Genomic DNA, 15,271 nt, shown 5'->3' with positions numbered 1-15,271 from the left:
CGAACGCACTCGCAAAGCCTGGGTTTGCGGCAAGGCTCGCCGCAGAATGTTCCTACATCCTGACCTCAGGTGCTGTCTATGTGGAGTTTGCACAATCTCGCTGCGGCTGCGTGGGTTTCCTCCGGGTGCTCCGGTTTCCTCCCACAAACCAAAGACGTGAGCGTTAGCAGATTAATTGACCTCTGTAAAAATTGCCCCATGCATGTGGGGTGCAGATGCAAAAGTGGGGTAACATGGAACCAGTGTGAACAGGCGATTGATGGTCGGTGTGGACTCGGTGGGCCAAAGGGCCTGTTTCCGTGCAGTATCTTTCGATCAATGAAAACACCTCAACTCTGCTAAACTCCCCTCCACCCCAATCAGTTCCTCATCCCTCCCACTCCAATAACTCCAGCTCCTCATCGCTCACCATCCAATTCTCACCAATCCTACCAACTCTCTTCTCCCACAACCTCACCCATCACTTGGGTCTGAAGGGTCGCAACCTGAAAAGTCACCCATTCCGTCTCTCCAGAGATGCTGCCTGTCCCGCTGAGTTACTCCAGCTTTTTGTGCGTATCTTCGGCTTAAACCAGCATCTGCAGCTCCTTCCTTCACACTTTGCCCTCGTCTCTCCTTTCTCTCATCTTCATATCGCTTACCACATGTTGCCCATTTTCCTCAACCTCCTCTCCCTCATATGATACCGCACCATTTCCGCACAGATTCACCCCAACCCTGCTCAACTCCTCTCCACCCCACCAGTTCCCTATCCACCCTCCCAACACAAATAACCCCAGCTCCACATCTTGCACCCTCCAATTGCCACCAACCCTCCCAGCTCAAGCCTACTTTGAAGAAGTTCTCCTCCTCTCTCTGACGGGAGTTCTGCAACACCTCGCCTCCAGTTTATTCCCCCCTCCCCCTCCACTTTCAGTCTGAAGAAGGGTTCTGACCTGAAAAGTCACCTATTCTTTTCTCCAGAGATGCTGCCTGATCCACTGAGTTATTCCATCTTTTTGTGTCTGTCTCCCAACTCCCTTCTGCTTTGACCTCTCACTTTCCAACCTCTCTTTCACCATCACCTCATTTACCGCAGGTTTGCCCATTTCCTGCAACCTCCTCTCCCTGTTCATCGCACCATTAACGCGGCACCATCTCCCTCCTCATCTGCCCTAGTCCCACCACTGCTGCACTCTCCCCTCCACCCTAACCAGTTCCTCATGCTCCAACCCCCACTCCGATAACCCCAGCTTCACATCTTCCACCAATTAACAACCCTCCCAACTCCCTCACCCCCTCACATGAATGAATGAATGACTGAACGATGCTTTATTGTCACGTGTGCAATATTGCCCGTCGGACTGCAATGGGCTCATCAGGCCTGCAGCTTGGCAGGGGGATCCCGGCCCACTGTTATCTCCCCCACCCACCCTCCTTCCCTGTCTCACCCCTTCCCTCCTTCTCTCACTCCCCCATCTCTCCCTCTTTTTCTTACTCCCCCACCTCACCCTCCTTCACCTCTCCCTCCTTTCCTCATCCCCCACCTTCTCACTCCTTCAACTCTCCCTCCTTTCCTCATCCCCTACCTCTCTCTCATTTCCTCACCCCCTCTTCTCCCCCTCCTCAATTCCCACCTCCCTCTCCCCATCCCCTCCCCCTCCCCTCCCTCTCCCCCATCCCCTCCCTCTCCCCATCCCCTCCCTCTCCCCCCATCCCCTCCCTCTCCCCCATCCCTCTCCCTCCATCCCCTCCCTCTCCCCCCATCCCCTCCCTCTCCCCCCATTCCCTCCCTCTCCCCCCATTCTTCCCTCCTCACTCTCCCTCCTCCCCCTATCCCTCTCCTTCCCCTTCAACCCCCACTCACTCTTATTCAGGCTCTGGCTCAGCTCGGCGCCCACGTTTCCCTCGGGCCCCGGCCTGACCCGGGCCGTCAGCGGCACGAACAGCGACGTGTCCGGGGGTCTGACGGCGCTGCCGACGGCGCGGTGCGTGATGCTGAGAGCGCGGCCGGGGACCAGGCTGCGGCTCCGGCCGAGACCATGCCCGAGGCCGAGGCCCCGCACTGGCTCCAGGCTCCGGCCATGCAGCGACCCCAGGCTGCGGCCCAGCCCCAGGCTCCGGCCCTGCACCAGCCCCAGCCCCAGGCCCGGCACCAGCCCCAGGCCCAGGCCCGGCACCAGCCCCAGGCCCAGGCTCCGGCCCGGCACCAGCTCCCTCAGGCCGCGGCCCCACATCGGCGCTCAGGCTCCATGCATGGCGACGCCGGCCACGGAAAGCCCCCGAGGTGGCGGCCTGGGCCATCCTGTCATTGATCGGATCTTGGGGGGGGGGGGGGGGGGTGACGGAGAGCGAAACCCGTCCGGACCAAAGTGGCGGAAAATAAATAAAATAAAGCCCAATGTTCCCCGATTTCATGCGGCAAGCGAGGGACAGGCGCGGAACGGCCAGCACTACAGTTGCCTTGGTTACAACTCTCATGGTGACGGTTCCAGCTCTCAAGGTGACGGTTCCCCTGGTTACGGCTCTCATGGTGACAGTTGCCCTGGTTACGGCTCTCATGGTGATGGTTCCCCTGTTTACAGCTCACACGGTGACAGTTCCCCATGTTACAGCTCCCGCGGTGATGGTACCCCTAGTTACAGCTCTCATGGTGACGGTTCCAGCTCTCATGGTGACGGTTCCCCTGGTTACAGCTCTCATGGTGACAGTTGCCCTGGTTACGGCTCTCATGGTGATGGTACCCCTAGTTACAGCTCTCATGGTGACGGTTCCAGTTCTCATGGTGACGGTTCCCCTGGTTCCAGCTCTCATGGTGACATTTGCCCTGGTTACGGCTCTCATGGTGACGGTTCCCCTTAAGGCATTCTAGCCATAGAGGGAGTACAGAGAAGGTTCACCAGATTGATCCCTGGAATGGCAGGACTTTCATATGAAGAAAGACTGGATAGACTAGGTTTGTACTCGCTGGAATTTGGAAGACTGAGGGGGGATCTTATTGAAACATATAAAATTCTTAAGGGGTTGGAGAGGCTAGATGCGGGAAGATTGTTCCCGATGTTGGGGAAGTCCAGAACCAGGGGTCACAGCTTAAGGATAAGGGGGAAGTCTTTTAGGACCGAGATGAGAAAACATTTCTTCACACAGAGTGGTGAGTCTGTGGAATTCTCTGCCACAGAAGGTAGTAGAGGCCAGTTCATTGGCTATATTTAAGAGGGAGTTAGATGTGGCCCTTGTGGCTAAAGGGATCAGGGGGTATGGAGAGAAGGCAGGTACAGGTTACTGAGCTGGATGATCAGCCATGATCATATTGAATGGCGGTGCAGGCTCGAAGGGCCGAATGGCCTACTCCTGCACCTATTTTCTATGTTTCTGTGGTTACAGCTCTCTTGGCGACAGTTGCCCTGGTTACGGCTCTCGTGGTGACGGTTCCCCTAGTTACAGCTCTCATGGTGACAGTTGCCCTGGTTACAGCTCCCGCGGGGATGGTTTCCCCTGGTTACAGCTCCCATGGTGACAGTTGCCCGTTGACAATTGCCCTAACGACTGTTGCCCTGGCGACAGCTCCGCTGGTGACAGATGTTCTGTTGATGGTTGCCCTGGTGATGACGATGACAGCTCCACTGGTGACTGTTGCCTTGGTGACACTTTTGTTTGGAGATACGGCGTGGAAACAGACCCTTCGGCCCACCAAGACCGTGCCGACCAGCGATTACCCATACACTGGTTCTATCCTACACACACGAGGGATAATTTACAGAAGCCAATTAACCTACACGTACTTGGAGCGCGGGAAGAAACTCATATGGTCACAGAGAACGTACCAACTCCCTACAGACAGTACCAGTAGTCAGGATCGAACCTGGGTCTCTGGCGCCGTGAAGCAGCAAGAATACCACCGCTCCACTGTGCTGCCCTTTGGCCTGGTGACAGCTCCTCTGGTAATAGTTTCCATGGTGACGGCTCATTCTCCTGCTGCAGAGGATGGACCCCTCGCTTGTGTCTCTCCTCTGTGCCCCTTTGTTCTGCTCTTACTCCCCCTATTCCCACAGAGGGAATAAGGATAGAGTTCCTCTATCATTGCCTTTCGGCCCCACCAGCTGCCGCATCCAACACATCATTCTCCGACATTTCCGCCACCTTCAACATGATCCCATAACCCAACCTAACCCTTTCCGTCTGGACCACTTCCTCTGCAACTTCTTGCTGTTTTCATCCCTTTCCACCCAACCCCAATGACAGAGTACGTTCCTCTGCAGCTGTAACCTGTCCTTGCATCTCCTCCATCCAGGGACCGGGAAAATCAGGTTGGTACTGGGCCCCAGGAAAGGGAGTTTGTGGAGTGCCCCAGAGATGGATTCTTAGAACAGCTTGTACTGGAGCCTACCAGGGAGAAGGCAATTCTGGATTTAGTGTTGTGTAATGAACCTGATTTGATAAGGGAACTCAAGGTAAAAGAGCCATTAGGAGGCAGTGATCATAATATGATAAGTTTAAACTACAAATTGAGAGGGAGAAGGGAAAATCGGAAGTGTCAGTATTACAGTATAGCAAAGGGGATTACAGAGGCATGAGGCAGGAGCTGGCCAGATTTGACTGGAAGGAGGCCCTAGCAGGGAAGACGGTGGAACAGCAATGGCAGGTATTCCTGAGAATAATGCAGAAGTTGCACGATCAATTCATCCCAAAGAGGAAAGATTCTAAGAGGAGTAAGAGTCACCCGTGGCTGACAAGGGAAGTCAAGGACCGCATAAAAATAAAAGAGAATAAGTATAACATAGCAAAGAAGAGCAGGAAGCCAGAGGATTGGGACTCTTTTAAAGAGCAATACAGGGAGAAAAGATGAGGTACGAAGGTAAGCTGGCCAATAATATAAAGGAGGATAGTAAAAGCTTCTTTAGATATGTGAAGAGGAAAAAAATAGTTAAGGCAAATGTGGGTCCCTTGAAGACAGAAGCAGGGGAATTTATTACGGGGAACAAGGAAATGGCAGACGAGTTGAACCGGTACTTTGGATCTGTCTTCACTAAGGAAGATGCAAACAACCTCCCAGATGTTCTAGGGGCCAGAGATCCTAGGGTGACGGAGGAACTGAAGGAAATTCACATTAGGCAGGAAATTGTGTTGGGTAGACTGATGGGACTGAAGGCTGATAAATCCCCAGGGCCTGATGGTCTGCCTCCCAGGGTACTTAAGGAGGTGGCTCTAGAAATCATGGACGCATTGGTGATCATTTTCCAATGGTCTATAGATTCAGGATCAGTTCCTATGGATTGGAGGGTAGGTAATGTTATCCCACTTTTTAAGAAAGGAGGGAGAGAGAAAACAGGAAATTATAGACCAATTAGTGACATCAGTGGTGGGGAAGATGTTGGAGTCAATTATAAAAGATGAAATTGCGGAGCATTTGGATAGCAGCAACAGGATTGTTCTGAGTCAGCATGGATTTACGAAGGGGAAATCATGCTTGACTAATCTTCTGGAATTCTTTGAGGATGTAACTAGAAAAATGGACAGGGGAGAGCCGATGGATGTAGTGTACCTTGACTTTCAGAAAGCCTTCGACAAGGTCCCACATAGGAGATTAGTGTGCAAAATTAGAGCACATGGTATTGGGGGTAGGGTACTGACATGGATAGAAAATTGGTTGGCAGACAGAAAGAAAAGAGTGGGGATAAATGGGTCCCTTTCAGAATGGCAGGCAGTGACTAGTGGGGTACCGCAAGGCTGCTGGATGAGGGATTAAAAGTAACATTAGCAAATTTGCAGATGACACAAAGCTAGGTGGCAGTGTGAACTGTGAGGAAGATGCTATGAGGTTGCAGGGTGACTTGGACAGGCTGTGTGAGTAGGCGGATGCATGGCAGATGCAGTTTAATGTGGATAAGTGCGAGGCTATCCACTTTGGTGATAATAGGAAGCAGATTTTTATCTGAATGGTGTCAAGTTAGGAAAAGGGGACGTACAACGAGATCTGTGTGTCCTAGTGCATCAGTCACTGAAAGGAAGCATGCAGGTACTGCAGGCAGTGAAGAAAGCCAATGGAATTGAGTATGGGAGCAAAGAGGTCCTTCTACAGTTGTACAAGGCCCTAGTGAGACCGCACCTGGAGTAATGTGTGCAGTTTTGGTCTCCAGATTTGAGGAAGGATATTCTTGCTATTGAGGGCGTGCAGCGTAGGTTTACAAAGTTAATTCCCGGAATGGCGGGACTGTTGTATGTTGAAAGACTGGAGCGACTAGGCTTGTATACATTGGTTTTTAGAAGGAAGAGAGGGGATCTTATTGAAACATATAAGATTATTAAGGGGTTGGACACGTTAGAGCCAGGAAACATGTTCCCAATGTTGGGGGAGTCCAGAACCAGGGGCCACAGTTTAAGAATAAGGGGTAGGCCATTTACAACGGAGATGAGGAAAGACTTTTTCAGTCAGAGAGTTGTAAATCTGTGGAATTCTCTGCCTCAGAAGGCAGTGGAGGCCAGTTTTCTGAATGCTTTCAAGAGAGAGTTAGATAGAACTCTTAAGGATAGCGGAGTCAGGGGGTATGGGGAGAAGGCAGGAACGGGGTACTGATTGAGAACGATCAGCCATGATCACATTGAATGGTGGTGCTGGCTCGAAGGGCCAAATGGCCTACTCCTGCACCTATTGTCTATTGACCCCAGCATCCCTTCCAGGTGACACATTCACGTGCATCTCTTCCAACTTGTCTACTGCTAAACTCCAGCGAGTACAGGCCTTTCTCCGCTGGAAACCATCACGAATGCTGATGGATGGTTTGGCCACATATCCCGTTAACAGTCATCATTTGAACCGACTTGGTCTGAGCAATGGTGCCTGCAGTTGCCCTGGATCCCCAACAGAAGCAGTGATCCGAGGGGGATGGTTTCATTTCGAGAGAGACATTCTCAAAGGTCTGAAATTAATTCAAGTGTAGTTAGATACACTGGCAGAAACTTTATTGAATATAGTTAGAATACATTTTTCAGGCTGGTATGAGTAGATATTACAGACGCAATTTCCCAAGTTTCCATTTATTGATATCAGACATGGATGGACATGCGGGAAAGTATCTGGCGTTAAGTGGCTTTAAACTTGCGACCGACGTTCCAACAATGGGAAATTGGAAACTTGACTCAGCTACCTGCATGGACAATAACCGCATCTCAGTCCAGGTTAGACACTAAATGCTGCAGTAACTCAGCAAGACAGGCAGCATCTATGGAGAGAAGGAATGGGTGACGTTTCAGGTCGAGACCCTTCTTCAGACTGAAGAAAGGTCTCGACCCGAAACGTCGCCCATTCCTTCTCTGCAGAGGTGCTGCCTGTCGCTGCTGAGTTACTCCAGCATTTTGTGTCTATCTTTGGTTTAAACCAGCATCTGTGGTTCCTCCCTACATATCTCATTCCTGTTTACAGGCTCAGGACCTGCACAGCACTTATCCTCTGGTAAATAAGGGACCTGTGTGTGAAGTCGGGAATAGGGAAGGATTACAGGACCGTCGCCTTCGGAAGCAGTCTCTCCACAGGGTATCGCAGGTAAAAATACACTTTTACCGAAGTAGGACCAATCACCAAATTTCAACCGCTGGATTAGAATTGTACAAAAGAAAAATAAACACACTCCCGAAATTTCACCCCCACAACCAGTTTGTTTAAAATCGTTAACTGTTAACTGTCCCGACACATTAATCACCTGTACACCGTGAACGGCAAATCCCGGGCCTAAGCAGCATAAATAGATCAGCCTGTGTGCAAATACAGAACCAAACAAAAAGCCTGCTCTGCAGATTTTTTAGTGCATGTTGAAACAAGTTGCAAATTATCAGGTATAAAATGATAGCTTTAAGTGTTCCAGTGTTTGAGGAGAGAGGGAAAAAAAAACATTCGTCTTCTGAAACTTTTAGTGTCACGGAGAAACGGAGAAGGTTGGGGGGACACAGTAACCATATCTGTCGATTTTGGCAATTTTTTTTTTAAAGGGATGCTTGCCCCGCTCTCTCTCTTTGCTCATATCTCAGGTTGCTGAGCAGAGGCCTGTGGTTCTGGAGATTCCAGGCGCTGATGGAAGTTAGTTCTTTTCCGGAGCTTGTCGGGAGCTTTCCTCCATAGTACAATCTCCTGCAAAGAACAAAAGCAATACTTGAATGGACTGAATTTTATACTTTCACTTGTTGGACTGGAAACTGTTGAGAATTTACATAATAATCAGAAACATAGAAAATAGGTGCAGGGGTAGGCAATTCGGCCCTTCGAGCCAACACTGCCATTCAATATGATCATGGCTGATCATCCAGAATCAGTACCCTGTTCCTGCTTTCTCCCCATATCCCTTGATTCCGTTAGTCCAAAGAACTATATCTAACTCTCTTGAATACATACAGTGAATACACTGCCTTCTGTGGCAGAGAATTCCACAGATTCACAACTCTCTGGGTGAAAAGATTTTTCCTCATCTCAGTCCCAAATGGCCTACCCCTTATTCTTAAACTGTGACCCCTGGTTCTGGACTCCCCCAACATGGGGAACATTTTTCCTGCATCTATCCTGTCCAATCCCTTAAGAATTTTATGTGTGCTGGCTCGAAGGGCCGAATGGCCCACGACTGCGCCTATTGTCTTTTGACCACGTGGATTACATCCGGTACTCTCGCTTCATCCCACATCCCAAAGACGGGTGGGTTTGTAAGGTAATTGGCCTCTGTAAAATTGGTTCTAGTACATAGGGAGTGGGATAACAGAGAACTAGTGTGGACGGGTGATCGATGGTCAGCATGGACTCAGAGGGCCGAAAGACCTGTTTCAATGCTGCATCTCTAAACTAAGTTCAAACTGCTCGACTCAAATGAGGGAGCTCTCATCCTCTGCCATACCCTCACCCTCTCTCTCCTCTGCCACCCGTCACCTGCCCTACATCCTAACCCATCCCCAAATCCTGGCACATACCTGCTGTTTGAAGTATCGCCGGTCTTCTTCGTCGACTAGGACTAAATTTAGGAAGTAACGTACGGAGAACTTCTTGTTAACATCTCTCATTGTTGGCGTTAGATCGTATCCGGCCAAGAAGAGTCTGATTGGAATGGATTCGCCTTGATAACAAAAAACACAAAGTTCAATTGAACTCAAACACAGTAGCTTCAGACAATACCTGTAGTCACAGCTTGGTTTGGGAACAGCTCCATCCAAGACCGCAAGAAATTGCAGCGAATTGCGGACCATCGCACAAGCCAAACTCCCCTCTATTGACTCCATTCATACCTCATGCTGCCTCGACAAGGCCAGCTGCATAATCAAGGATCAGTCGCTCCCTCGTCTCCCCTCTCCCATCGAGCAAAAGATATAGAAGTGTGAAAACGCACACCTCCAGATTCAGGGACAGTTTCTTCCCCGCTGTTACCAGGCAACTGAATCATCCCACCACAACCAAAGAGCCGTGCTGAACTACTATCTACTTCTTTGGTGACCCTCGGACTATATCCTTGATTGGACTTTGCTGGCTTTACCTTGCACTAAACGTTATTCCCTTATCTTGTATCTATACACTGTAAATGGCTCAACTGTAATCATTTTAAGGCAGAGATAGGTATTTGATTGGTAGGGTCTGTCTGAAGAAGGGTCGCTCATTCCTTCTCTCCAGAGATGCTGCCTGTCCCGCTGAGATACTCCAGCATTTTGTGTCTACCTCAAATTTTTGATTAGTACAGATGTCAGAGGTTATGGGGAGAAGGCGGGAAAATGGGGTTAGGAGGGAGATAGATCAGCCATGATTGAATGGAGGAGTAGATGTGATGGGCCGAATGGCCTAATTCTACACCTCTACTCATGACCTTACATATTGTCTTTCTGCTGACTGGATAGCACGCAACAAAAGCTTTCCACAATAAACTAAACTAGTTGATCCATCTCTTCCAAAGGCAGTGCTTCTTGGACTACAACATAAGTGATCAATTGTCCAAATGAGTCTGGACAGGGGTGGTTAAGAGAGATTTTCTGCCCTATATAATTCTAGATAGGCACAAAAAGCTGGAGTAACTCAGCGGGTCAGACAGCATCTCTGGAGCAAAGGAATAGGTGACGTTTCGGGTCGAGACCCTTCTTCAGACTGAGAGTCAGGGGAGAGGGAAACGAGATAATAGAACAAATGAATGAAAGAAATGCAAAAAAGTAGCGATGATAAAGGAAACAGGCCACGGTTAGCTGTGTGTTAGGTGAGAACAAGTCGCAGACAATGAGACTCAACAAGATGACTTTGAAGCTGGTACGATCTGGGTGGAGGATGGATGGAGAGAGGGGGGGGGGATGCAATGGTTACTTGAAGTTAGTGAAATCAATATTGACACCACTGGGTTTTAAGATGCCCAAGCGTAATATGAGATGATGTTCCTCCATAGTTCTGCAACTCACCTTTAACAGGGGCTCCATCCATTATTTCATATTTGGCAATAGTTTCTGTCTCAGTGGTGGTACTGGGCCCTTTAAAATAATATAAATCAACATATCAGGCAACTGAGGCATCCCAGTCTCAAGGAGTAACTAAAGACACACGTGTCCCTCAGCAGTTGCCCAGATTCCTGCTACTGTCCTTACCAATACCAGTAATCTCTTTTTTGATCATCTGCAGTTCCATGTGCTGGATTTTGATTCTCACCAACAAGAAGTAGATTTTACCGACAATCACATCCTTCAGGTGGTATCTAAAGAAAGAATCAAAACAGTACAGAAGCAATATAATAAGGACAATTAAAAAAAATAGAGATAACCCTCGTTATAACTGACCATGAGGGGGGGGGAGGGAAAATGTTGTCTGTTATCGCCATTGTCCTCTCTAACTGAGTAAGGGGCAAACTCATGGGATGTTGGTTCATATCTTTGAAATGTTACATCTGAAGTGGTATATTATGGAAAATAAAATTGCCAATTCTACCACTTAACAGTCACTCCAACTGCAATAACCGAAATCCGTTATAATGAGTCTGTGACCCGTTTTCACCGAGCCCACAGCCTGTTTCTATATCTTTCTTTCATTCATTTGTTTAGTTTAGTTTAGAGATACAGCGCAGAAACAGACCCTTCGGCCCACCGAGACCATACCGACCAGCAAACCTATCCCACACACACTAGGGACAATTTACACTCACACCATGCCAATTAACCAACAAACCTGTGCGTCTTTGGAGCATGGGAGAAAACCGAAGATCTCGGAACAAAACATACACGGTCACGGGGAGAACGTACAAACTCCGTACAGACAGCACCCGTAGACGGGATCGAAACCGGGTCTCTGGCGTTGGAAGCGCTGTAAGGCAGCAACTTTACCGCTGCGACACCGTGCAGCCCTATTTGTTCTATATCACCGTCTATATCTCGTTTCGCTTTCCACTGACCCTCAGTCTGAAGAAGGGTCTCAACCCGAAACATCACCTATTCCTTTTCTCCAGAGATGCTGCCTGACCCACTGAGTTACTCCAGCATTTTGTGTTATCTAACCTACAATCCTCCTCCAAAGATATACAGAACATCTGGGGGAGTCCAGAACAAGGGGCCACAGTTTAAGAATAAGGGGTAGGCCATTTAGAACTGAGATGAGGAAAAACTGTTTCAGTCAGAGAGTTGTGAATCTGTGGAATTCTCTGCCTCAAAAGGCATTGGAGGCCAATTCTCTGAATGCATTCAAGAGAGAGCTGGATAGAGCTCTTAAGGATAGCGGAGTCAGGGGGTATGGGGAGAAGGCAGGAACGGGGTACTGATTAAGAATGATCAGCCATGATCACATTGAATGGCGGTGCTGGCTCGAAGGGCCGAATGGCCTCCTCCTGCACCTATTGTCTATAGATAACACAAAATGCTGGAGTAACTCAGCAGGTCAGGCAGCATCTTTGGAGAATAGGAAATAGGTGACGTTTCAGGTTGGAATCCTTCTTCAGTCTGAAGTGTTCCAACCCGAAACGTCACCTATTCCTTTTCTCCAGAGATGCAGCCTGATCCACTGAGTTACTCCAGCACTTTGTGTCTATCTTTGGTGTAATCGAACATCGGCAGTTCCTTCCTACACAGGTTTGTAGGTTAATTAGCTTCGGTAAATTGTAAATTGACCCGAGTGTGTAGGATGGTGCTAGGGTACAGGGTGATTACTGTTCGGCGCGGACTCGGTGGGCCAATGGGCCTGCTTCCACGCTGTATCTTCGAAGTCTAAAGTCCAAAGATGTTCAGGAAATACTGCAGCCAATGCATTTCCCTTCGGTGTTGCAAGCAGCACTTACAGAAAGCAACATGAATAGGAGGTAGATTATGAAAAATTAAAAATCAAATCAAACACTTGTAAAGAAGAAACTCACTTTGACTTGTTGTATTCAAACTCTATGTGTAAGCAGTCCTCAATGCCGACCTCCATTTTGATGGAGTTGTTGACATCTGGGTACGAGGCAAGCTGGTGTACGATCAGGTCATATTCCTTCACCAGATCACTCAGACTCCGGACCATTGTCACTTTCAAGAAATATCTGAGGAGAAATACATAAGGGGAGAAAAAAATAAATACATAAAGGGGAAAAGAGTAACTAGAGAGAGAGTGGGACCCCTCGGGAATCAAAGCGGTCACCTCTAGTGTGGAGCCACAGGAGATGGGCAAGGTCCTTAATGAGCATTTCTCCTCTGTATTTACCGAGGAGAAAGACAGGAGGACGGAGGAACTCGGGGCAGTCAATGGAAGTGTCTTGAGAGCAGTCAGTGTTACAGTCGAAGAGATGCTGAAGGTACCATCGTGTATGAAGGTAGACAAATCTCCAGGGCCTGATCAGATATCAGATACAAGGACATTGTGGGAAACTAGGGAGGAAATTGCCGGAGCCCTGGTTGAAGGACGGTGGTTGTATGGAACAAGCAACCAGAGGAGGTAGTTGAGGCAGCTGTATCTCTAAAATCTAAAGAAAGGCTCAGAGGGTTACATAGATTGGAAAGGTTGAGAGGGATATACATTGATAGGAAAGGCTTAGAGGGTTATATGGGAGGGCAAGGGTCAGATGGATACATGGATCGAACAGGTTTAGAGCAATATGGGCCAAACGTGGGGAGGTGGGACCAGTGTAGATGGGGCATCTTGGTTGGCATGGGCAAGTTGGGCCAAATAAGCCGTTTCCATGCTGTATGACTATGACCTCAAAAGAGATTAGGTCTACCCTACCCCATATTTTGACAGAATAGCGAAAAGAAATACAACTTGGGGAGCTGCGTGAGAGAAACTGAAGTGTGTGCGTAAAGTGCTCGTGTCAAATATGGTTAAACTGCGCTGAGAATGGTTACCTTAGCCTGACATTGGCCCCGATATACGATTCGTACGGCTTTTCCACCTGCATGAATTCAAAGTCGTAGGTCCTGCTCTGCGTCAGCTCTCCGGGTAAGGCCAGCTCCTTCACCAAGTTCACAAACTCATGCGTGTTACTCTTGTCGCTAAACAGCTCTGCAAATGGAAACAAGAGGGTTTTGAAAAGCTTTATTACAGTGTCAAGCCAAACCCCATCTCTCCAACACCTCTCTTCCCATGACAGGCACAAAATGCCGGAGTAACTCAGCGGAACAGGCAGCTTCTCTGGAGAGAAGGAATGGGTGACGTTTCGGGTCGAGACCCTTCTTCAGACTGAATCTCGCGTTGGAGCAGACAAAATGTGCAGTTTTGCGGTGGAGCAGTCTGAAGAACGGTCTCGACCTGAAACGTCACCCATTCCTTCTCTCCAGAGATGCTGCCTGTCCCGCTAGGTTACCCCAGCATTTTGTGTCTATCTTTGATTTAAACCAGCATCTGCAGTTCTTTCCTACACATTTTGACTGCACCACTATTTCCATGCACAGTAATCAGCAAATCAATAGATTAACTTGCAAGTTAAAGCTCACAACGTCAAGACCATCAAAAAGAAAGACTCAAGAGTGCTGGAGTAACTCAACGGGTCAGGCAGCATCTCTGGAAGTAAAAGGATAGGCAATGTTTCGGGTTGGGACCCTTCTTCTGGCTGCTTTAGTCATACACAAACAGCAGGAAAAACAGGTCCTTCGGTCCAACCTGTCCATGCCAAGATGCCCCATGTCTTCCATGCTGCCTGAGCCGCTGAGTTGCTCCAGCACTTTGTGACGACCACCATTGACCGTCTCCGTTCACACGGGCACTTCCAACGCTTTCTGTTCCTCTATCAGGATACAGCCGGGGTCACGGAGTGCTGGAGGATCTCAGCAGGTCAGGCAGCATCCGTGGAGAGGAATGGACAATTGTACGTTTCAGGTCTGGGACCCTTCTTCAGACTGACTGTCAGTGCCAAGTGGGCACCCGATGAGGTTGCAGTTGTTACCCGCCCTTTGCCACTTTCATAATAACGTCTCGCCAACTTTAGCCTCGACATCCAAAGCTCCTGAGAACAACTGCACAGCAAACAGTTGCATTTCAGACACGAGGACATCCACGTCACTAGGTGGCGCCGTACAATGGCAGTCTCGCCAACAGTCTGTCGCGTCCTTTTCCTTTTTTGTTGTTTTTAGACTGTTGTTAAATGTATGTTTTAGGGTATCTTTAGTTTTGTATAATGTGGGGGGTGGGGGAAACCTTTTTAAATCTCTTTCCTCGACGGAGATGCGACTTTTCCCATATCGTATCTCCGTCTGCACTGCAGCCTAACATTGTGGGGCCGGCGGTCCTTTCGTCAGGGATCGACTTCGGGAGCTTCAACCGCCCCGGTGCCCCGATGCGGGAGCTTCGCTCGCCCCAACTGCAGACGGTTCAGTTGCCCCGACCGCGGGAGAAAAGGAGGGAAGAAAGTATTACGTTATTGCCTTCCATCACAGTGCGCTGTGGTGAATGTTTATGTTAATTTTTATGTTGTTGTGTGTCTTGCTGCTTTTTTGCCATCACAAATCAAATTCTTTGTATGTCTTTACATACTTGGCTAATAAATTAATTACAATTACCTTGTACCACAATGAGTGCAGGCAAAGGTCAGCAACTTACCAATTTGTCCAACAAACTCGATCCGAATTCCTTTGTGCTCCAAACGTTTGCCCGACTGTTTAAAGGTCAAGTTTACCTGCCAAAAGGAATTATTCATCATCACTCTAAATTTGAAACTAAATGCTAGATGCAGGAAAAAAGTTCCCCATGTTGGGGGGAGTCCAGAACCAGGGGGTCACAGTTTAAGATTAAGGGGTTGGCCATTTCGGACTGAGATGAGTCCCAGAGAGTTGTGAATCTGTGGAATTCTCTGCCACAGAAGGCAGTGGAGGCCAATTCACTGGATGTTTTCAAGAGAGTTAG

The 15,271-nt window shown here is 48.7% G+C and overlaps 2 protein-coding genes across 2 annotated transcripts in view; both read right to left on the bottom strand.

Moving 5' to 3' along the window:
* Positions 1–2,243, bottom strand: part of supv3l1 (SUV3-like helicase) — a 35,538-nt gene extending 33,295 nt beyond the window's left edge. The window contains exon 1 of the mRNA XM_078412755.1: positions 1,847–2,243. Coding sequence (XP_078268881.1) covers positions 1,847–2,216 — 370 coding nt within the window. The 5' untranslated portion in view covers positions 2,217–2,243. The remainder of the gene's footprint in view (positions 1–1,846) is intronic.
* Positions 2,244–6,930: 4,687 nt separating this feature from the next.
* On the bottom strand, positions 6,931–15,038 carry vps26a (VPS26, retromer complex component A). The gene is made up of 7 exons (XM_078413118.1): positions 14,969–15,038; positions 13,279–13,435; positions 12,315–12,479; positions 10,567–10,673; positions 10,384–10,452; positions 8,926–9,068; positions 6,931–8,101 (listed from the first exon to the last, which is right to left on the bottom strand). The coding sequence occupies exons 2-7, from the start codon at positions 13,329–13,331 to the stop codon at positions 7,991–7,993; spliced, it is 648 nt and encodes a 215-aa protein (XP_078269244.1). The 5' UTR covers positions 13,332–13,435; positions 14,969–15,038; the 3' UTR covers positions 6,931–7,990.
* Positions 15,039–15,271: the final 233 nt, after the last annotated feature.

This window comes from Rhinoraja longicauda, chromosome 16, assembly GCF_053455715.1.
Source record: "Rhinoraja longicauda isolate Sanriku21f chromosome 16, sRhiLon1.1, whole genome shotgun sequence".
Taxonomy (NCBI): Eukaryota; Metazoa; Chordata; class Chondrichthyes; order Rajiformes; family Arhynchobatidae; genus Rhinoraja; species Rhinoraja longicauda.
This window is presented reverse-complemented; position numbering and strand designations above follow the sequence as displayed.

Bases quoted from the DNA above. Each gene is read 5' to 3' on its own strand.
- vps26a (XM_078413118.1), bottom strand. From the start codon at position 13,331: ATGCAGGTGGAAAAGCCGTACGAATCGTATATCGGGGCCAATGTCAGG. The intron at 12,480-13,278 runs GTAACCATTCTC...ATTTCTCCTCAG, and splicing joins GGGGCCAATGTCAGGCTAAG to ATATTTCTTGAAAGTGACAA. The intron at 10,453-10,566 runs GTAAGGACAGTA...ATTATTTTAAAG, and splicing joins AAAAGAGATTACTGGTATTG to GGCCCAGTACCACCACTGAG.